The 24,067-nt window shown below is 34.0% G+C and overlaps 2 protein-coding genes across 4 annotated transcripts in view; both read right to left on the reverse strand.

Moving 5' to 3' along the window:
• Positions 1-88: 88 nt before the first annotated feature.
• On the reverse strand, positions 89-16,896 carry ccdc169 (coiled-coil domain containing 169). Of its 2 annotated transcripts, none has more exons than XM_087269561.1 (8): positions 16,749-16,842; positions 16,569-16,638; positions 14,821-14,931; positions 12,952-12,992; positions 8,989-9,087; positions 8,628-8,681; positions 6,204-6,280; positions 89-326 (listed from the first exon to the last, which is right to left on the reverse strand). In XM_087269561.1, the coding sequence occupies exons 4-8, from the start codon at positions 12,958-12,960 to the stop codon at positions 230-232; spliced, it is 336 nt and encodes a 111-aa protein (XP_087125687.1). In that variant the 5' UTR covers positions 12,961-12,992; positions 14,821-14,931; positions 16,569-16,638; positions 16,749-16,842; the 3' UTR covers positions 89-229.
• A 126-nt stretch (positions 16,897-17,022) lies between these two features.
• Positions 17,023-24,067, reverse strand: part of sparta (spartin a) — a 21,661-nt gene continuing 14,616 nt past the window's right edge. Inside the window, exons 4-8 of one of the 2 annotated variants that reach the window (XM_087268701.1) lie at positions 23,749-23,887; positions 20,421-20,615; positions 20,181-20,339; positions 18,480-18,570; positions 17,023-18,335 (exon numbers count right to left, since the gene is read on the reverse strand). In XM_087268701.1, the coding sequence (XP_087124827.1) occupies positions 18,290-18,335; positions 18,480-18,570; positions 20,181-20,339; positions 20,421-20,615; positions 23,749-23,887 (630 nt within the window). In that variant the 3' untranslated portion in view covers positions 17,023-18,289. 2 annotated transcript variants of the gene reach the window in all.

Raw genomic sequence — 24,067 nt, forward strand, 5'->3', positions numbered from 1 at the left:
TATTACGAAATGACAGCGCAATTAGGCGCATTGTCTGAACCATCACCATTCATACCGACATGCAGTGAAATATACTTCATAACATAACTCATATCTGACAACACATTTAATAAACTCAGTTCCTTCACAAAACTGACATTTTTATTTAGTGAATGTCATTAAATTCTGGTCTGTTATCAAAAAGTGTCAAATAAATGACATTTTTGCAGAAATAATCAGTTCTCGTGTATTAATGTTTTAATCGAGGGAGTCTGCTTCTTGCTGGGGTTTTGTTGACAGACCCTTTCTTCGCCGCACCTGAATGTTGCTTCGTACTTTTCCCAGCTCTGTTGAAAAAAAAGGATAAGAAGGAAAGATTTTTAAGTAATGTGTGTTTCCATCATATTATATAATGTGTGTAATCATGCACAATCATGAGGAGGGGTCTCCCCACTCCACCACCACTGTGCAGCATCCACTTGAATGACGCGCCGGCAACCACAAGACAACAGTGCCATTGCCTACACCACACACCAGCTTTAAGGGGAGTGGAAAGAAGTTATAGAGCCAATTGGGTGGATGGGGATGATTGAGAGGCCATGATGGTTAAGGGCTGATGGGAGTTTGGCCAGGACACTGAAGTTACACTGTTTACGAGAAGTGTCATGGTGCAGGGCCGGAGTGGGACTCCTTTTCAGCCCTGGAGTTTCAAGCCTCAGACCGGCCCACCTCAGTTCACGACTGACTATATTAAAATAAGGTCATTTCCAAATCAGTTTCTAATGACACTATCATGTCTTTTTTTGAGAAAACAGCTGCTTTAGAACTTCAAATGTTCAACAACCCTAACAGTTTTATATGTCTTAACAATAAAAATAAAAAAAATAAATTACTCAGACAAGGATCGAACCTGGTCGCCAGCATCATAATCTATCATGCTAACCACTGGGCCACAACAACTGTTCATTAAATAGTGACTCATCTGAGTTATATCATGCATCTTGCTCATGAGGCTGCGAGAAAATAGATAAAAAAAAGCAGAGCTGCGGTAAAAATAATGAATAAAAAGGCTGTGGTCAAGTAAATAAATAAATAAATAAATTTTAAAAGTGTGGCTGCTGAGAGCAACAGATTCTGAAGCTAGGGACACCAGCCCTCGCGGCCAAAAAACGGACCAGCCCACTGGGAATTCTCCCGGTCCTCCCGATTAGCCAGTCCGGGCCTGGTCATGGGATTTTTAATGACCACAGAGAGTCAGCACCTCGGTTTAACATCTCATCCAAAAGATGGCGCTCACTGACAGTAGTGTCCCCTTCACTATACTGGGGCATTAGGACTCACACAGACCATAGACCCTCACTAACAACACTTCCAACAGCAACCTAGTTTTCCCATGTGGTTTTCATATACTGACCAGGCTCAGCCCTGCTTAGACTCAGCGAGTAATGGTCTTGGACTGTAGATTGATATGGCTGCGGCCAGGATTTAATTGAAAACTTCAAAGAAAGCCAGGGAAGGTTTTTTTTTTTGTATCTGACTGCTGACTGACTGCTTTTTATAAGAATGATTCTGGAAAGTCGGGAAAATCAAAATGATGTGATGTTTACATGATCTTGTCTATTCTGAGATATTAATGCTTATATAATGCCAAACAGAGTTTATTTCACACTATAGCCTCACATAAGCAGTTCTATAGTTTTGAATATTATAATCAAACTGTTTTATCTGTGATTTTAATAAGCCCATGTGATGCCCCTGAACTGCAGAGCTTGTGCAAACATGTCCATATCACAATATAAGATGTATCTGACGTCTTAAAGGAGTAGTTCACGTTCACCCAAATGTGAAAAACACCCCATCATTTACTCAAGCTATTTTTATGTATAACAGGGCTTTCCAAACTTTTCAGCCCACACCCCCTAAAATAACAACGCCAGTAACTCACGACTGCTAAAATACACTGAAGTGGTTATAAATATACAAACTTTACAAACAACTTTTGCTCATTCTAATAGTTTCATAAAATGAATTTGATTTTTTGAAATCAGAAGTATCCTCCCTAAGGGGGCCCGACCCCCACTTTGGGAACCATTGATGTACAGTAGAAGTCAGAATTATTAGACCCCCTGAATTATTAGCCCACCATTTCTTTTTTTTCCTCCCAATTTCTCTTTAACGGAGAGCTAATTTTTTTCACACATTTCTAAACATAATAGTTTTGATAACTGATTTCTAATAACTGATTTATTTTATCTTTACCATGATGACAGTACATAATATTTTACTAAAGGCACTTCAATACAGCTTAAAGTGACATTTAAATGCTTAACTAGGTTAATTAGGTTAACTAGGCAGGTTAGGCAAGTTATTGTATAACGATGGTTTGTTCTGTAGACTAATAAAAAAAATAGCTTAAAGGTTCAATTAATTTTGACCATTAAATGGTTTTTAAAAAATAAAAAAACTGCTGTTATTCTAGCCAAAATAAAACAAATAAGACTTTCTCCAGAAGACAAAATGTTATTAGACATACTGTGAAAATTCCCTTGCTCTGTTAAACATCATTTGAGGAATATTTAAAAAAGGGAGTTTAATCATTCTGATACAGTATATGACTTTCATTTTTCAGACAAACACATGCTAATGGTGTTATTTAGTGGCCTTTTTTTTTTTAAAAAGTGCATAAATCCTTCATAAAATTACAAAATATTCTGTCAGGGGGTTTACACGTATCTTTTAAAGCAGATCAAAGTGTTTTTGTAGTAAACACTTTATTTATTTATTTTTTACATGTTTATTTAAAGTTACCAGGACGTGCAATGTTCTTTTAGAGAAATAATCAGAGACAGGTTTTACAAAGAATATGCTATTGTTATAGTCCAAATGTAAGCAAATCATGAACAATAATAGCAGGAATAAACAATAATAGGTTAACTAATCGTTTACCAAATAAATACACATTTTTAAGAGTAAAATAATAATAAAGAAACTCAAATCACTGACTTCCGACAGCTGTTATGTGTGCATGTTCTACAACAACTTGGCTTTGAAAGAAACTCCTCGATTTTCTTCTCTTACGTTGAAATCATGTGACATTTAAATTTTCATTTTCCACTTTTAATTAATTACCGGTGTTTAGCTATCCTCATTTATCTAGCTGAATGTGTTACATCATGCATCATTCGTCAAATCAAAGGTCAGCCAAGAAGTTGTCAAGAACACACATTTGGCAGCTGCTGGAGATTGATTAAATTAAATAAAAAAATATTGAAATATTTGTTGCATAAACACATTGACTCTTCAAAATAGGGCCACCTGTACGTGGGACACCAACAGTAGGGGTAAAAAGTGTGCAAATGCAACAAAACATGCACTGGAATTTCTTTTTCAAACTAACTGTGAACTCTAAATTAAAAGTATAACCTATGAAGTCAATTAGCTCATCATCTAATATGATTAAATATTAAGTGTCTCCATAAGAGTGTTCTATATATTTTCAAAGCTTATGCCGGATTCACACCAAATGCAGAATTAAGCATTTATGTAAGTTACATGCAAAGACAATAGATTTATGTGAATATAGACAAATTTACACGAATGGTGTGGAGTGCACAATGTGTTTGCTGTGAACACAGAATTAGTCTCAATCACGTCTTTCACACAAGTTTAAAAAAATTCAACTTGATGGAGAAAATTCCATGTCCAAGGAGAGGTTTTTGTGGGCCTCTAGATGGTGGCATGAACCCAAACATGTTGGTGTTTGGCTTTCCAGTGTTTTTTGAGACTTTAACAACAGGTACAAAACACAGAACATAGTTATTATATCCATATCTAAACTCTAGAAAATATTTGAGTGAATGAAGAACATCGTGCATGTAATTTAAAGTGAATAAAGCGATGCGAACTGGTGTGCATTTGGTAACTCAGCAGCATTATATATTCTTTGTTCCATGGGCTCTGCTAAACATGCCAGTTTGTGTCATATTTAATATTAATAATAATAATTGCTTACATTTATATAGCTCTTTTCTGGACACTCAAAGCACTTTACACATTGGGGGAATCTCCTCATCCACCACCAGTGTGCAGCATCCACCTGGATGACGTGACAGAAGCGCCAGACTGCACGCCACATACCAGCTAATTGGTGGAGAGGAGACAGCGTGATGTAGCCAATTATGATATGGGGATGGTTAAGAGGCAAGAGGACAAATTTGGCCAAGATACCAGGTGAAACCCATACTCTTTTTCGAAGGACATCCTGGGATTTTTAATGACCAGAGAGAGTCAGGACCTCAGTTTAACACCTCATTCGAAAGATGGCGCTCACTGAGGGCATTACTATAGGACATTAGGACCCACACAGACCGCAGGTTGGACGCCTCCTGCTGGTCTCACTAACACCAATTCCGGCAGCAACCTACAGTAGCTTTCCATGTGGTCTCCCATCCAGGTACTAATCGGGCGCAGGCCTGCTTAGCTTCAGTGGGCGACCATGTGAGAGTTGCAGAGAGCTAGCTGCCGACTAGCTGTGACTAATGTTAACTTTTAGTCCTTTTCATTTTACAAATGTCTCATTAAAGTGTCTACAAACTTGCGAAACTGATCTGAGATCAGGTAAAAACTTTTAAACCTGTTCAGTGATTTGCCACAGAGGGGTGATCTGAATCTGAGGTGTAATTTATGTGGCTATTATTGTATTACAAATATCACCCCTAGAGGAGAACCACTGAATTTTCAAAATGTTATTGACGTAACGAAGCCCAGTTTACTAAAATCACAAGAGCTTTCCACTTTGATACTCACTCCAAAACCAATGATTCAAAACATGTTTGAAAAGATGTTCAAGCTTCAGGAAGCAGTGCTTTTAAAGCAGCCATCACTAGTTTGGACGACATCTATGTTTTATATCAATATTTCACAACTAAGGTATTCCCAATTTTTTCTTCTCTGTTTTACTTCTAATTACAAAATGACAGAAACTTGTCTGATATCGAAACATTAAAGGAGACCTGTTATGCAAAAATGGGATTTAACCAGTTTTGTGGCAATAAATGGTAACGTTTTTAAAATTGGTATTTTTTATAATTACAGAAACACTTTGATTGACATTTTCTCTTTTTAATTGTCAGAAAGTGAAAGCCCCACCCATTAGTGACAATGGCTGCGTCCGAAACCGCCTACTACTCAGAAGGTTCTGCATTTGAATTTAAACGTACTACTCGGCCATTAGAAAAGTACGTTCTACACAGTATGAATGTGAAAAATATGAATGGAATTCGGACGTACTACATCCGCCATTTTGTCATGGTCACGTGACCTGCCTGCGTCAATTGCGTCGCTTTACTCCCATTCATGAATTCGCTCGCGGGGCATCATGGGATAGCGCAGCATGCATGGGATGCACACTCTAGAATCTCGCCGGAAGTAGTAAGTCATTCGGGTACGAAAAACTCGCATACTGTTTTTCGAATTCTATGAATTCGGACATACTACTCGGCTCGCATACTGATTTTAGCGTACTTTATAGTATGGAAGTATGCGGTTTTGGACGCAGCCAATCTGTCCCCCAGTTGCATAGGACTAGATCTTGTTTTTGAATCTGCCACTATGCTGACACACAGGCATTTGTAGCTCCGCTCTCTTTTGAAAAGAGCACAATCTCGTGTGAATTTAAAGTGACAGTCACCAAATGGGCAAAATTATGAGCAAAGCCTAAAAGAGGCTGTTACAAAGAGTTCTAAAACATTATCTGTTGGCTATTTTAAGACTGAACATCACATACACACTCTATGGACATCGAGACTTATTTTAGACCTTGTAAAAAGGGGCATTAAAGGTGTTCTTTAAATCATGGGTGTTCTCTTGTACAATTTCTGAATTCTTAATATAGAAAAAGAAATTCATACAGGGACATGAGAGAGACATGAGACTGACTGGATGATGACTGACTAATTAAAATTTTTGACTGAACTACAATGCTATTGCTCATTCTTAGTCTATTGATATCAAAAGGATTACCCAGGACACTAAGTATACCAGTGAAATGAATAAGTATGATGAAAAATGAAAAAATTAGGCTACAGTACATTCCAATCAAATCATAGCTTTAGTTGTAATAATGAAATGGCTGCATGATTCTTTTAAAGACATGATGAGAAGTGACATTTTCTTGGAACCAAATTGGTGTCATTCGATGATGTGCAATGATTTTTAATATTTACGTTTTGTCAGGAGCCGCTGCTGTCCTTCTGGCTTCGGCCATCTGCTGCTTTCTGCTGAGATTCAGTGTTGAAGACAGCTAAAGAAACATCATTGTTATACGCATTGTACATAAGGTCTTTTTTATAATTCAAAACATGTCGACACTGCAGTCATGGGTTTCATTCTCAGTTATACAATATATTGCAGCAATAACTTGTAGAATAATTTTAGCATGGACATTCAAAGTAGCATGAGTTACTCGGTCTATCAATTTTTTCATTATTTGTAATAAAAGCTTCTTTTTCTATCAAATGGAGAACATGTGTGACACTGCATAGGAACTACTATACTAGAGAAAACATGTTTCAAAGAATTACTGGTCTTCTGAAAACACAATCTGGGTAATGTTATGTAAATACTATAACTAAACGTAAATGTAACTGAAGTAAAATAACTAAAGTAAAATGACAAAATTGACAAATGTCAAAAAGAAAGAGTAATAATAGAGTTATTTTCAAAACATTAACCTTTTTTTTTTTAAAGAATTTAAAAACAATTGGAAAATGTAAAATGATCATGCCAAGAAAACCTGATACTATTACATGCACAGAGCACATAAAATAATAATAAAATATCTTATTTAAAGAAGAAGAAAAAAATTATATATATATATATATATATATATATATATATATATATATATATATATATATATATATATATATATATATATATATATATATATATATATAAATATAAATTAATAAAACTAATTTTTAAATTCAAAATAAAAATAAACAATAATAAAACTAATTTCTTAATTTAATATATGGTACTCAAATCTGATTAGCTGATAGCCATGCTACATTCTGCAATTTTAGAACTCATACAGCCTTTTCACTCCTGTGAATTACTCCACCCACATAAAGTGACAGCAGATCAATAAACTCGCTACAGTTTGACAAACATTGCAGCTGTTGGACAGCAATGTACTTTTGAGGATTTTTTTAGTTGAGTATGTAGTTGTTTAGATTGCAACTATGCACTGACTACAGTGCCTATTTTAAACGTCTAATTTCAGAGATTCACCGCAGCCTGTCATTCTGAGCAAAGACGGTTGACAATCTGCCACAAGATGGCAACATAGACCACATAATAAGTCCTTAGGGGAGAAAAACTCAGCGTAAGTTTCAAACTACAGCTGAATAAATCATTATAAAAGAAGTCCATCTCTCTCTTTTGTATGTTGTAGTGCTGTATTTATCCCACAGTAATCTGCTAGTGTTGACTTGGCTTTGGCTTTTTTAGGGTTAATTATTGTGAAATCCTGTTTGCAACAGAAATACGGGGAAATCTCTGTAGACTGATGGCATTTCATGTTGTTCAGCATTATAATCTTAAAATGTGAGCAAAATCACCTGTTTTGTTATCACTTTCGACATTACCATAGAGAATCATTCCATTACTAGCTCTAAAGTGATGTTTGTGAATTAGCAATGGTTCCTGCTGTTCTGACATCAGCTTTAGATGTAAATGAATGGCGGAGGAAAGTAGTTCCTGTTTGATTTTCTTTTTATATTCACAATTATGCCATCGAACTGTTGTATAAAAATGCAATATCACACTCGTTAACAGTGCGATATGGCTGTATATCGTCACTGGTGGGACACTAAAGCACTCGGCCTGTGGCCTCAAGCCAACGCACAACCTCCTGACAGTGCCGATATACAGCCATATTGCATTGCCACTCGTATAATTTTGCTTATTTATATATATTAAAGTGTTCTTTAATTTTGATCAGTGTTATTGTTTCAAATATCTTATATAAATGTATGTGTTTTTGTATACTGTGCATCACAATAAATAGAACTCACGAAATATGCTAAAAAAACTTCTGTTACTAAGCAATGAAGAAAGTAATGTTGAACATTTTAGGTTGTTCAAATTTAGTCTTCATGTTATATTAAAACTTACTTTGATCTATTAACACTAACCCTTCTCAATTTTTTTATATTTCTTTTTTAACCAAATAAAAAAACAAAACACTTTTTATACCCTATTTACTTTTTATTTCTATTTTGTAGGTCACTTTGAATTAAAGCGTCAAGTGATTACTGTGAACGTCAACACAAGTTCTTTTCTGCGTTAATAATCAGTAAAAAAAAGTTGTCAAAATCCCAATAACACATTACTGAGATCCTAAAATACTGATTATGTCTGCAAATGTGAAGACTAGAAATGTAAAGAAGAAACTGAATGTGTATCAGTATATTAGACCCGTGACTGCAGATCTTTCTTATGCTCAAACAGCAACATGAAGGTAGAAAAGTCTAGAAAGCATAATAGGAGCCCTTTAAACACACTGTAAAGGAGATGAAAGCATCAGTTAGGTGAATAAAGGTAATTAAAGGAACAAACTTAAAATTTTTAAATGCCTTGTTCACCTTTGCAATCTCTGCTAGATACGCCCTCCTCTCTTCATAGACTTTCTGGTAAGCCTATTACAAATAAAAACACATAATAAAGACAATTAACTCAAATAATCACAGTCTGACTTTTTCATCACCAAATAACTACAAAGTGTAATTGTCCCTTTTCCTTTCATTTAGTAATCTCGTATCAGCATAATCGAGAGATAATTACCATCAAACCTCTAGGGGAATTTAGTAACTCATCATTACTCACTCCCTACGTGTTCATCTCAATTACGTTACAGTTAATGGGAGTTTTTTTTTACAACAATAAGGTATATTTTGACTGTAAAGGGAAGTTTTCTGAATTGAGAAGATGAAGATTGTGCCTCACCTTTCCTTCCTGCACAATCCTCATTCGGAAATCCATCAGTTGGGCTTGAAGGCCGCTCTTCTCAGAAGACAGTAATTTCAGCCTTTGTCTGAGAGCATCCTGAGCAAAAAAACAAGACTTTGTGTATAAACTATTTTCTATGTGTGGCAACTGTTTCAAACCTTCCATTAAAAAAACTTAAATCACTTAAAATAAGGCAATAATCCATATATAGTAAAAGCTTGATTCCCCCAGATTTTTTTTATTTGAATTTCCTACAGTACAGTAATATTCAACACATACATAATATTGTTGTGTAAAAACTATTTAATATTAGTTGTAGAAAATATATATATACATATACATACATACAGTTGAATGCAGAATTATTAGCCCCGTTTATTTTTTCCTCAATTTCTGTTTAACCGAGAGAACATTTTATGAACACATTTCTAAACATAATAGTTTTAATAACTCATCTCTGATAACTGATTTATTTTATCTTTTCCATAATGATGGTAAATAATATTTGACTAGATATTTTTCAAGAGACTTCTATACAGCTTAAGGTGAAAAAAATTAAAAACTCTTAAAATTTTTTTTTAATTAATTACATTTTTTTTTAATTAAATGTAATTTAATATTCTAGCTAACTTTCTCCTGAAGAAAAAAATTATTAAACATACTGTGAACATTTCTTTGCTCTGTTCAACACCATTTGGGAATACAAAAAAAAAGAAAAGAAAATTCAAAGGGGAGCTAATAATTCTCACTTCAACTAATATATATATATATATATATATATATATATATATATATATATATATATATATATATATATTTTTTTTTTTTTTCCAAAGGGGACCAATACAGAACAAAGAAGCTAAGCAACAAAGTAAAACATACACACAGCTTATAAAAATAAATAAATAAATAAAATAATAATAGATCAATAAAAAGGATTAGACCATTAGCATCTTGCTCTAAATTTTTTTTAAATAACATTTCATGTCATTTTCCAGGTTGACCCTTTATATTGTTAATTTCTGTATTAAGACATGAAATGGACAGAAATGAAAACGTTGCTATTTTCTCGGTTGATATGACAAGGTATTGTACTCTACTTTTGGTGTAATAAATAGGAAAACTTATTGCCATACTGTGGCTGCAGCAGTGCAATGAGCTGAGGACTGTTTTCAGGTGCTGCATAATATCGTTGTGCCTGCATAAGCCATAGTATGTCAGCAAAGTTCCTTGATAATTACTTCGAAATGAGAGTCCTGGAAAATAGCAACTTTTAATTTTCCTTCGGTCTTCATATATAATGGTGTTACTACAGTACAAAGCTTTATTAAGAAATTTAAAACTTTTATTAACATTTTTGAGTGAGATGCTAATGATCTAATCTGATTCAATGGTTTATGCTAAGCTAAAAGTGCTCCCGCCAGACCAGAAGATGGGCTGAATGGATTCAAAAATTATACAACTGTTTCACTCAAGTGGTAAAATGAGCCTATTTCCAAAAACGTGGAGTGTTTCTTTAAATATTCTAATTATGTCAGTGATGACATCGTGCTTCCAACTCACAGACCTTTCCTGATGATGTAACTACTGTAGAGTCAAGCTTTAAATAGGAAAAGTTATCTAAACCTCTTATTGAAATTCTTGAGTGAGATGCTAATGGTCTAATCCGATTCAATGGTTTATGCTAAGCTAAAAGTGCTCCTGCCAGACCCAAAGATTGGCTGAATGGATTAAAAAGATAAAAATGAGCCTATTTCCAAAAAAACATGGAGTGTTCCTTTAAATATTCTAATTATGTCAGCGAGGACGTCATGCTTCGGGTGCTCAGAGTCCCAGTTCTTTCCTGATCCCATCATCCCTCTCTCTCCCCAATTCCACTTCATGTCTAAATATTCATTAATTTTCTTTTCAGCTTAGTCGTTTTATTAATCTGGGGTCGCCACAGCAGAATGAACCGCCAACTTATCCAGCATATGTTTTACGCAGCGGACGCCCTTCCAGCTGCAACCCATCTCTGGGAAACATACACACTCATACACTGAGGACTATTTAGCCTACCCAATTCACCTGCACCGCATGTCTTTGAACTGTGGGAGAAACTGGAGCACCCAGAGGAAACCCACGCAAACGCAGGGAGAACATACAAACTCCACACAGAAAGCTCAGCTGACCCAGCCGAGGCTCGAACCAGCGTCCTTCTTGCTTTTTGCCTTCCAGCACTACCAACTGTGCCATCCCCATGTCTAAAACACTATTCTATAAATAATAAAATCAAAAGTAAATCTTTAAAAATATTCTAATTGTCATGCCATTTTTTGGCATGACTCATTCAAGTGTTTCTCACTCCCCTTCCCTCATTTACAGATTACATCTCACTGATTAATTTTTCTTTTTTTCAAGCCTTCTCAGCAGATTGATTTTAATCTGGTCTTTGGCTGAGGAGCATATTCAGCATTGCCAGGCTCTAATGAGAAACAATTGCACCAAGCACAGTCAGCCACTGAAAAATGAAACGTGTTTGCTTGAACTGATGCACAAACACGTCACTTCCACATTGCACAGACAGAGAGCATGAGAGAGAGCGAGATTTTATGGGTTCATTCCTTTTTATTCGAATCTCTTTTTACATATTTGTACACTAAAAATATCTGTTAATTAATTATGCATTTTCATAATTTAATTACATTTAACTTTAACCACGCAGATGTCTCAATGTTTGCCATTTTATTTTTATGTATAATTGTTTAGACTGTATTTCAAAGATTATATGCTATTAGTATTAATATTGTTAGTATTATTATTGGTTTGTTTTATACTGCCACTGTTGATAATAGCAGTAGTCATATTTTATTTATTAATTTTACATTATTTGTTTATTTAATAATAAGAATAAGACTTGCATACACATTTTTGTGCATTGTGTAAATGACTGTTTTATGTTCGTCTTCTCCTTATTCTACATTTTAGTTGGTTTTAGTTGTTTTATTTCTTCATCATTACAAGCAACTGCTCTTTTTGGGTTATTTACTTGAAGACAGTACTGTGGATTATGGTATGGCGCTAATGGTCTGAGCACCCGATAATTTCTATTCAGTGATGTGTCTGCTAATAAGACCACTTTGGTGTGTGTTTACATGTGTGTGAACATATTTTGTGATTCACAAGTGTTTTTCATTTATTTACGGTTGTGAATTGCATTATGGGATTTTGATCTCTGCTCTGTTGACTCTGTTATTAATAGTTATTTGTCTGAATTGAAAGAGATCCACTACCAGTCAAAAGTTTGGGGTCAGTATGATTTTTAAAAGTTTTAAAATAAGCTTCTTCTGCTTACCAAGGCTGCATTTATTTCATCAAAAATACAGTACAGATTGCAAACTTGTGAAATGTTATTGCACTATAAAATAACTGTTCAAAAGTAGTTTATCATTTCAGCAGTTATTCATTGAATTTTCAGCTTCATTACTCCAGTCTTCAGTCGCATGATCCTTCAGACATCACTCTAATATTAATTATTATTAATAATAATAATAATAATGTTAATAGTAATAAAAGCAATAATGATTTCATTTGAAACAACATACAATAAGAATTTTAAATTTGTAAAAAAAAAAAAAGTAATTCAAAATTTGAATAAATATTAATATTTAACCATTTAAAAAATGCCTTGATGAACAGAATAATTATATTTAAATATATGAAAAAAACTAAACTGACAAACACAAAATGTATTTATTTATGATCACAAAATGACAATTGGACAAAATAACAAATGCTTTTCCATTTGGTGTGAATGAAAAGTCTGTGTTATTCCACCTAATATCACAGTATTCACTTCTTAAATTGAAGGGGTTCAATTACACTATACAAACATTTATGTGATAAATAAAAGCCTGATTGATCTACAAGTACACCTGTATTTATATGATCTGGAAGTTGTAACATTGCTGTAATACTAACCTCAGACATTTCTTCATATGAGCGGATAGAAGCCAGTCGATCTGAAAAATTAGACAAATGTAAGAAGGTGCAGTATGTTCCCAATACAACAACACAACATAAAACTAAAAAAATGAGTCTGTCTTGCTTATTTAGGCCTGCCTCATATTTCATTTTCCATCATGACTCTTAAATCATTTTGTTTATATCATTCAATCAAATTGTCTTATTCCTGCAGTAACATTTGGATGGTCGGCTCAAAATCTAACCTAAGCAACACATACAGTACATTGCAAAAAAAGTGTTTTTGTCTTGTTTTTAGTCCAAATATCTAAACATTATTAAATCAAGAAGCATTTTCTAGACAAGTAAAACATATAAAGTTTTGTTTTCAAAAATAAAAGTCAAGAGCTTTTCCTTTAAATTAGACAAATAATCTGTTAATAGGGTAAGTGAAATATTCTTATTTGACACTGAAAACAAGATTTTTTTAATGACCCCACAGGGAGTTTATTTTGTTTGTTTTAAGGAAAAAACTTTTAAAAGTGAAAATATTTTAACTTGTATAGAAAACGCTTCTTGATTTAATAATTTGTAGATATTTGGATTAAAAACAAGGCAAAAACTCAAATTAAAGAAAAGCACACCAATATACACATCTCCCTGTTTCAGCAGTTCAGTATTTGATTTGTTGGATTTTCTTGAGCCCTTCAGCACCAACCGAGCATTTTTTCAATGGCAAAGTCTACCGGTGTATTGTTTATCACATGTTTTAAACACATACAGTATTAAAAATCTCATGATGGCTATTTCTAGCAGGATAGCACACCATGACGCAAAGCTCCAATAATCTCAGTTTCTTGAACATGTCAGTGGGTTCACTGTTTCCAAATGACTCCACAGTCAACATCTCAAAAAGTGCACTTTTGGTATGTGATGGAAAGGGAGATTTGCATCATGGATGTGCAGCCATCAAACCTGTATGTGAAAAAGTGTATGTGAAACTATGGAGATGAACTATGGTGACCCAGCTCATGATGTAAACCACAACACGCACGCATACAAACACACACATAGACACTGTAAAACTTTTTATCTGAAATGTCCTGTTTCATTTTACACGTGCCCCCAAGTGTTCATTTGGATTATTACAGATTGAGTGTCTATGGAAAATGAGGGGTTTCATTAATAAACGTGACGTAAGACACTATTGTGTTTAACTTTAAACATTTTTATACATACATTTAAGTTTAATGTCATTTTTGTTTTATTCGAATTTTGTTTTTCCAATAAAGAGAGAAAAAAACAGTTAAAAAATGTATAAACATGACAAAGGCTATGCGAAAAAACAGGTGGGGGGAATATACGTATGGCAATTCCCACGCACAAATTGTGATCTATAAAAAAACAAACTTGACTGTTTTATGCAGTGGATCCCCTTCCAGCTGCAATCCAGTAATGGGGAACACCCATATACTCTCGCATTTACACACACACTTATAAACTACATCCAATTTAGTTAATCCAACTGACCTATAGCACATGTCTTTGGACTGTGGGGGGAAACTGGAGCACCCGGAGGATACCTACGCCAATGGCGTAGAACATGCAAACTCCACACTAAAATGCCAACTGACCCAGCCAAGACTCAAACCTGCAACCTTCTTCCTGTGAGGCGACACAGCAAAGTTATTCTCTGGTGTAATTTCACTTTTAGGAAGATTTCTTTGCATAATTTTATAAATTAGACCCCAGAAATGACCTAATAGAAAGTAATCTTTGGTCTATATTGCACCATAAGATATATTTCCAAAAACAAAAAATAAAGATGTATAGACAGATAGAAAGAAAGTTTGTGTCATATTCTGCATGGTACTGTTTATAATTTACCTGAAGGATCACTGCGGAGAGTCTGGAGTCTCTCTCGAACTACACTGATTTGTTTCTCCAGCTGTTCATTCAGCTCCAGCTGAGTCTCGTATCGGGTCCTCCACTCGTTCTCTGAGCATAATGCAAATTCAGACTTGATTTTTTTTTCCTTAGTCTATAAAAAAAACTGTCCATATATCATATACAGTATGGCGAGCCATTTTAGATTTCCTCATCATATTTGCATTATTACTAACAAGAATTTAAGGACTCTGCAATTGCATACTTATTTGTAAAAAATTCCTTCATAAAGCAATCTCCATAATGCAGTTAAGAATGCTGCCTTACTTGTAACAAGACAATAGTAGAACTCTCTGATATCATTAGATATCTTATTAAAATGATTACTAGTTACAATTAAATTTAAAATGCTCTGCAACTGAAATGCTTACTGTTAGTAATTATAATAACAGCTCTTTAATGTGATTCTTTTTTAGAAATAACTGTATTAAAGTGCTTTTTCATTCAGTTAGACAGGCTATCTTGTTTAGTTATTACTAGTAAAAGATCCAATACATTTATTACTAAGAGATGAATTAGAGCTTCTTTACAGAATTCTTATTAGAATTTTCACTTCATAATACTCGTTCACGTAATTCTTAACAACAGCAAAAGTTATATAACTCTTTAGTTAAAACCCAGCAGGCATGCTGATGTCAAACATAAAAACACGTTAAAAAAATAAAATCAAAAACAGATTTGATGTTTGATGTCTAAACTGATATCAAAATAATATCAAATTGACTTAACATGGGCATTAATAAAACACAATTACAAGACAGACAGTCCTGTGGTTGAGTTTTAATGTGTTTTTTTAATGCTAAAATTATGCTAGTTTTTTATATATTACACTAGTCATTTTGACATCAATGTACATCAAAATCCAGTGTAAATTTGGAAATGAAGCTTTTTTTTTTTTTTAAAGCATGTGCATAAAAGTTTAACAATTTCCGATCCGTTATTTTGGTGGTCAAATGGGCATCGATGTGTGGATGTCAAATGGACATTAATGCTTTGACATCAAATTAATTTGCATGTTTGACATTATTTTGATGCAAGGTGCCAGCTGGAAAATAAAAAGAAATTGATTGAAATATACAACTAGTAATAATTATTTGTAGAGCTCACTAATTGCAATTGTTGAGTTAGAATTTATTATTAAATTCAATTCTTACTACAGTATTTCCGCGGGGTCTTAAAAAGTCTTAAATTTCGAAAACAGGCCTTAAAAAGTCACTAGATGTAAAGCTACCCGATCTGGTTGACACCCAATCACATATAATCCACCATAAAACCTATTTTCTTATATTTAAGTTTTTTTTAATGCAAAGAAATACAATTCATAACAGCTCTTGGACATTTTTATAACAAATTCTCCAAGTTAAATTCCCTAATCAGGGAAAGAAAAAACTAAAGTAACACATCCTCACATGACCTTCCATTAATACAAAAACTTTACAGGAGTTAGAAATTAGAAAGAATACTTAGGGTTTAGCCCTGTACAAGTCTAAAATTTCATTTATAATGGTCTTAAAAAGTCTGAAATTTGATTTGAAGAAACCTGCAGAAATCCTGTTACTAATTGAGATTAAATTAGTTCAGAAGTTTAGGTGAAAACCGCTTGCCATATGCTGAAAATCTCTGGAGTATAAAACGATTCTTCTGGAATATAACGTCAATGTTGATTCTTCATGTAGAAGCCTACAGACCTTCTTCCTCTACACTGTGAAGTCGTCTCTCCAAATCAGCCAAGGTGTTTCTCAGATCAGACACAGAGTCCTGCAACATCACCCTTTAAAAACGATTCACAAGTTTACTTAAAGTCTGTTTAACTGAATAACTGTGCAACTCAAATGTCTGCGGTTCACCTGTATGTAACTTGTACTCACTTGACCTCTCTCTCGTGCTTCACTTCTGCATGCAGTCGAGAACTTTCATAATTTCCGAGATCGCTTTCTCCCATTTTAGTCTGAACAAACGGACGGGTTTCACTTTCGTCGGTGTCGAGTTTTAGGCCTGTTGAGCGGTATCCATGACAACACATAACGCACCACGACTGGTCCAATAACCTTGAGTTTACCATTGCTACAACACTAACATTGATAGTTCGACACGACAGAATAATAAGAAATCATGTAGCCTATAGGAAAAGGCATGTATGAAGAATATACTTATTTTTATTTCAACTATGGCAGCTGTTTTTACAAATATAATATTCAATTATTTAGTTACTGTTAAAGCTACAGCTGACCTGTAAGTTTTCCGTGTAAACTTTAATCATGAGCCACATAGGAGGCTATTAAAAGTAATATATCATTTATATTAATCCTGATGACATACAATGATTCAAACAAGGTAAAAGGTTTTCCGTATATAAATATAACCCTTCCAATATCATTATGGATATAATTGTTTTTGTACTGAGAGTTTAACATTTGTTTCACTAATATAAGCTTATTTTCTGTAAACATCACAACATAATACTTATGTTTTCCTTCTATAATCCTCGGAATAACATTACGAAAATGTAAAACTAAATATACATTTCATTAATATAATAAAATAATTATGTAAACATCACAGCATGATATTTCACCATCAATGCAAAAGTACTGATGTGTGCTACAAGAACATACATGATAATTCATGCAAGTCATTTTTTCCCTCATCTTTTCTTTGGTGACTTGTCTTTGTCCTCAGTTTTTTCTCCTTTTGGCGTGTCTTTGACTATTTCCTTTGTAGTCTGTTTGCCTGTGGCCTTCAGCACACCCTTGAGGCACACATTGTCCATATTAAATGCTGTGACCCCCACATTGACAGTAGACTGGACTGCAGTGTCTGCCGCTTGTCCTGCCTCGTCTCCATACCTGATCACAGACAATAACATAATCTGAGCTGAAGAACACATCACAGACTATGGCAAGCTCTATTTACATTTAATCTAGTGTTTAGATCAATGAACGAATATGTACTCCTTAGCTATTATAGTGCTTAATATTTAGGTACCTTACTAAAAAAAAAGAAAAGAAAAAAAAAACATTGTTGCTGCTTGTTTCAACTCATTTCAAATAAGTAGTTTGATCAACGCTTAAGGTTTTTTGGGGCAGCTAAATTGTTTTATGTTCACTCCACTTGAACCTCTATTGAACCATGTGTTGTCGTTGTTTTTTTGGAAAATTCCCACATATAAAATTTCATTTTCAAACTATTGATTCCACAGAAAATATAACTGTGAAATTTTTAAGCAGAACACAATGATCACACAAACGGTTGCGTTCACCTCAATTTTAATTAGCAAAATATACTGATGGATCATTAACAAGAACAAGCACCCTCTCAGCAACCTCTGAATGGTCAATAACTCAAGAAAATAAGGCACTGTTGGAGAGGTTAATCAGAGAATACACCGCTTGTTTTTACCCGCCACCATTTATACACCACTAGGAGGGTCCAAGATACTCCCTAGACCCCTAAATCTGAAAAAGTGACAGAAAAGAATCAATTAAAGCATTTCCCAGAGTATTTATGTTTAAAGACAGCAAAGCATGAAATATGAAAGTAGACAAGAAACTGTGAATCAGAGAATCCTGCAGAGCTATGACTTAAAAAGAATCACGTACTTGTGCCTCACAGTGGTCACCGTCTCTGATGATAAACTTTTCCCGATAGTCTTCCCTGCTGTTTCCAGACTTGACCAGAGAGTCGATAAACCTGCAGTTTACAGCACAATTTGCATCTTAATATTACCTAAAATGTTTTATTAAAGCCTGTTCAAGAATGATCGATGTAAAGAGAACTATACAATGTTATCATCCATATGAAAGAACAATAATGGATATGCTTTCTTAGAACTCTTGAGCTCTTTATAAAAAAAATGGACTCTGATTGGTGATCAGCGTTTGTCAGCTGAGAAAAGCTATTTTAAGTTAATATTTAGATTGTTCGAACTGAAAATCTCAGTACATCATCAGTAAACACAGGTACTATTTTGTTGTGCATATATATATATATATATATGTATATATATATATATATATATATATATATATATATATATATATATATATATATATATATATATATAAATTATTATTATGATTATTTACTTTAACTTTTCCCATTGACTATAATTTTAGCATTTTCCTTTATCCCTTTAAACAGACATTGTAACCCTATGGTTGTGCCCTTTTGTAAACTGGCCTTTAAAATAAATAAATACATTTATTATTTAAATAAAAATGTATTAATCATAAAATAATATATATCTGTATAGATCATCGGTGCCCAAACTCCATGCTGTCCTGCAGAGTTTAACTCCAACCCCAATTAGACACACCCGAACAAGCTTATCAAGCTCTTTCTAGGTATGCTAGAAATTCCAGGCAAGTGTGTTGAAGGAAGTTGGAGCTAAACAACGTTGAAAATTGGAAGTCAAATCATATCAAATCAAATCAAGTGAAAATAAAAGTGATTTGATTTGATTTAAACTTTGCAGGACACCGGCCCTCCAGGACCAAGTTTGGGATCCCCTGCTATGAATTGAAAGATGAATTCTGAGATATTAAAGGGACAGTTCACACAGAATTCTTAAATTCTGCCATAATTTACTCCCCTCATTAGCTCATTGATTTTCTTTCTTCTGTTGAACACAAAATATGATGTTTAGAAAAATGCTGGTAGCTTCCACCCATTTACTCTCAGTATTACTTTTCGCCAGCAATCAACTTCCAAATATCTTCTTTTGTGTTCAACAGAAGAAACTCAAACATTTGAAACAAATGTAGCTTAGTAAAATATATAATTATTTTTTTGTCAGGAAACAATTTGACCAAAGAAAATGTTCAAAACGTGTCTGTTTTTAGAGATGCTCTGCTGATGACTGAAATAATCACCAGAACATGAATAAATGAACAGACAATTTAAATTTTTGGGTGAACTGTACCTTTAAAGATGAATTCTGAAATATTAAAGGGACAGTTCACACAAAATTTTAGAATTCTACCATCATTTACTCTCCCCTCATTCGATCATTGAGGTTCTCTCTTCTGTTGAACACAAAAGAACATATTTAGAAAAATGCTGGTAGCTGCCTCCCATTGACTTTCAGTATGTATTTTCACCAGCAACCAACATTCTTTAAAATATCTTTTTTTGTGCTCAACAGAAGAAAGAAACTCAAAGCTTTAAATCCACTTGTGGCTATGAAGTAAACATTGAAGCAATGTTCATCTTTTACGTGAACTGTCTCTTTAACAAACTTGATCAACTAAATCCACCAACCATTCAGCAAGACAGAACAGCTAATCTATGAATTCAGTCACCTTGTATGCTGCTTCCAGCCACGAGTTTGGCTCCATCCATTTTGGAGCTGCCATCTTTGCCTTTCTTGAGGGACTCTGGGATGAGTTTGCTACCGTGTTTTTTTACATGTGGAGCGAGTTCCTTCCCAACTTTACCCGCTACGGCAGCAACACCGTCCACTGGAGAGTAAATCAAAATATATTAAACATCAGAACGCAATAGGCTATAAATAATTCAGCGTCAGATAAATATTGATTTACCCAGAAACTGGCTGACTTTGACCGCTCCGCCAGTGGCCTGTTTGGCTGCGTTGAGGCCTTTGGTGACTTTAGGACTGACCTCTGCTGGAGTCTCCTCTGGGGTGATGTTGTCTCGCAGCTTAGTCCCCCCTCTCTGAATGGCTTTACCAGTCGCTTCGGCTCCTCGCACAAGACCCCGACCCAGCCAAGAGGAGCCTTTGGAGAGAATGAAATAATTAAACAATAGCTTCAAGAACATCCTGATTATATTTGTCCTCCTGTGAATTTGTTTCTTTTCTTTTATATTTCTCAAACTATGTTTACTGGAGCAAGGAATTTTTCACAGCATGTCCTATAATATTTTTTCTTCTGGAAAGTCTTATTTGTTTTTATTTCGGCTAGAATAAAAGCAGTTTTTAATTTTTTTAAAAACCATTTTAAGGTCAAAATTATAATTGTAAATAATTATAAAATACAATGACTTGCCTAATTACCCTAACTTGTCTAATTAACCTAGTAAACCTAGTTAAGAATTTAACCCCTTCAGACCCGAATTATGCTCCAAGTTTCTTGAGGCTCCTATAAAGGAGACCAAATTATAATAAATTCAACAACCTTTATGTATTTTTTTTGTCCATTTCAATGGACATCAGGTCAAAACAGTTGTACGTCCCAAACATTATACTAACTGGTATAATGGCTATGCTGGTATAATCCTGAAATTTATTTAGAAAAACCAAAAACATTAACATACTCGCATTTTTACTGTTTTGTTTTGTTGTATAGATCCCATCTTGTTTACATTCCTCATCACACCATATAAGGTCCACATCTGAGCTATTTCCATCTGCTACACTGTATGCTCAAGAACTTCAAGATCTGTATATTCTGCATATAAAATCGTTTTAGCAATGAATTAGTACATCGATATAGTTATTTTATATATATATATATATATATATATATATATATATATATATATATATATATATATATATATATATATATATATATATATATATATATATATATACATACATATACACACAGTATATAACAAATTAAACATTTGATTAGCATTACTGGAGATTTAATTCCAGTAACAGATCTTGAACCCATTGTACATCCCAGTAGACAGACATATTTGAAAGAATCCTGATCTAAAGCTTGCAATGTTACATAAGATTTTAAACTTTAATAAGTGCAATCCCTCTTTTTTAACATTCAATCTATGAAATAATGGCAAACATATCAATAAATCGGAATAAAAACCTTGTAAGTGTGGCTTACGTCTGTGTCTGGAATGAAGTGATGCCATGCTGCTTTTCAGTGTAGTGGATTTTTTTTTTATTATTACAACACCCCGAGCCTTACTGCCATTTAATTGGATGATAATTGTCCACTATCATGGACTGCAGGCTTTAAATTAGATGTCCAGGAACCACAAAAAACATGGGCTGACATGTGATGTCCATTGTAATGGACACAGGGTCCGAAGGGGGCACCTTCAGCTGAATGCTAAATCTTGAAAAATTATCTAGCAAATATTATGTACTGTCATCATGACAACAATCAAATAAATCAGTTATAAGAAATGAGTTAGTAAAACTATTATGATTAGAAATGTGTTAAAATCTTCTTTCTGTTATACAGAATTTGGGGAGAAAATAAACAGGGGGGCTCATAATTCTGACTTCAACTATATACAATGACGATAATAACAAAAAATAAGGAATAACGATAAAATAGAAGCACCTAGCCCTGATTGTAAGCCTAAACTTGACACTAAATTGTAAAACTGTTGCTCAAATCTGATTGGATGACTGGAATGTTGTTGCAGGATCAACAAAAATCCTTAGACACCGTAAAGTATAGAAGGGATACAGCTGCAAAAAGTTGAAGAAACAAATATAAATGCAACACAAGAAAACTGTAGACTTGTGCAAAATCGATGTTTAATGCATTTTTAGGAAATTTTCTGTGTTTTATATTTTTATGTTGTCTAATCGTGACCATTTTTGGCATACTTTTAATGACACTGTACAAAAATAATTTCTATTTTTTTATGTTAGTGTGAGGGGTAGGTTTAGGACTGGGATGGGGTAGACCCCTGAAAAATCATGGACTAAGCCAAAGAAAGAAATGTTAAGTGTAGTTTAATAAATAATATAAATACTTCTTGTTAACTTCTGACCGGAGCTGTAACTCTTCTAGCAACAACCCAGGAGCACGATTCACTTGGTAAAATCAGTTATTTATTTATTTTTATTTTTTTCGGGAAAGTCTGTTTCTTTCTTAAATCAATAAATTAATTAAGAGCAGAATATAACATTTTACAGTAAAAATATAGAACCCAGGGGAGGCAACTATAAACAAAATACAAAATACACAAAATGTTCATATGTAGTCATTAAATAAATACATTATAAAGGTTTCCTTGTTTAGGAGAATCTCTGATACGGTTAATATATGCACATATTTCAGTCAACAAACCATAAAACTAGCCAAAACAAGTTGTATCTACATTCCTAGTGTATTAGAGTGACCTCTAGTGGATGATTTTGAAATGTCCCAAAAAGGTGTTCAAGGTACAGTTCATCCAAAAATGAAACTATTTGCTCACATGTAAATGATTCCAAACCCTTATGAGTGTCTTATGTTGAACTCATGCAAAGATATTTTAAAGGTAAACACTATAGTGATCTACAGAATTATTTCCAAAAAGTATATATATTTTAGACCAGTAGAGTCAAAACTCGGTTCTAGAGGCCCCGTGTCCTGCAAAGTTTAGTTCCAACTTGCCTCAACACACCGGCAGGAATGTTTCTAGAAAGCCTAGTAAGAGCCTGACTAGTTAGCCCAATCAGAAACACCTGGGCTAAATAATCAGGCTTTTCTAGAAACATCCTTGCAGGTTTGTTGAGGCAAGTTGGAGCTATAATTTGCAGGACACCTACCCTCCAGGACAGAGTTTGGACTCCCCTGTTTTAGACCATAGTTTGGTGTGCATTAGGATTCATATGCCAGCATTCACACAGGATGTGTTTACATCCAAATGAGCATTATTACTGCATTTCAGAAAAACTACAGTATTTCCATCCACAACATACAGGCTATAAAGCATATGATAAGTGAGCATTCATGCACAACAAGTATGCATAGATTTTGCTGGCATTCATACTGCATATGAACTAGTTATTAAAACTTTTATCTTTGGAAATGTGTTTAAAAAAAAAAAGTCTTTCCGTTAAACAGAAATTGGGAAAAAAATATATTTAGGGATAATAATTCAGGCTTCAGCTGTACAACATGTGGTTTTGGTTACTTCCCTATGATCTAATGTTCAAACCTGCTAGGATGCTCTGTGACATCTTTTCGCTCCACACAGGGGCAGTTTTCTCCTCTGGCGTTTGAGATGCTTCTGATAGAGGAATCTTTTCACTCAGGTTTGTGTCTGTTCCTGTAGCGCCGCCGCCTTCTTCATCTACCTTGAATGAAAAAGCCTCAGTTATGACCCGTATCAAGCAGCAAGCTTAAAGGGACAGTTCACCCAAATCTGAAGCTTCTGTCAGCATTTAGTCATCATTCACTTGTCACCTGTTTGAGTTGAACATAAAATAAAATATTTTGGAAAAGGTTAAAAAAAACGGTGACTATTGACTTCCATA

The sequence above is a fragment of the Danio rerio genome, chromosome 10, assembly GCF_052040795.2.
Source record: "Danio rerio strain M-AB ecotype USA chromosome 10, GRCz13ab, whole genome shotgun sequence".
NCBI classification, from domain to species: Eukaryota; Metazoa; Chordata; class Actinopteri; order Cypriniformes; family Danionidae; genus Danio; species Danio rerio.

Coding starts and splice junctions, on each gene's coding strand:
- ccdc169 (XM_087269561.1), bottom strand. Junction 8,682..8,988: donor GGATTGTGCAGGAAGGAAAG/GTGAGGCACAAT, acceptor TATTTGTAATAG/GCTTACCAGAAAGTCTATGA. Junction 327..6,203: donor GCAGCGGCTCCTGACAAAAC/GTAAATATTAAA, acceptor TTTTTTCAACAG/AGCTGGGAAAAGTACGAAGC.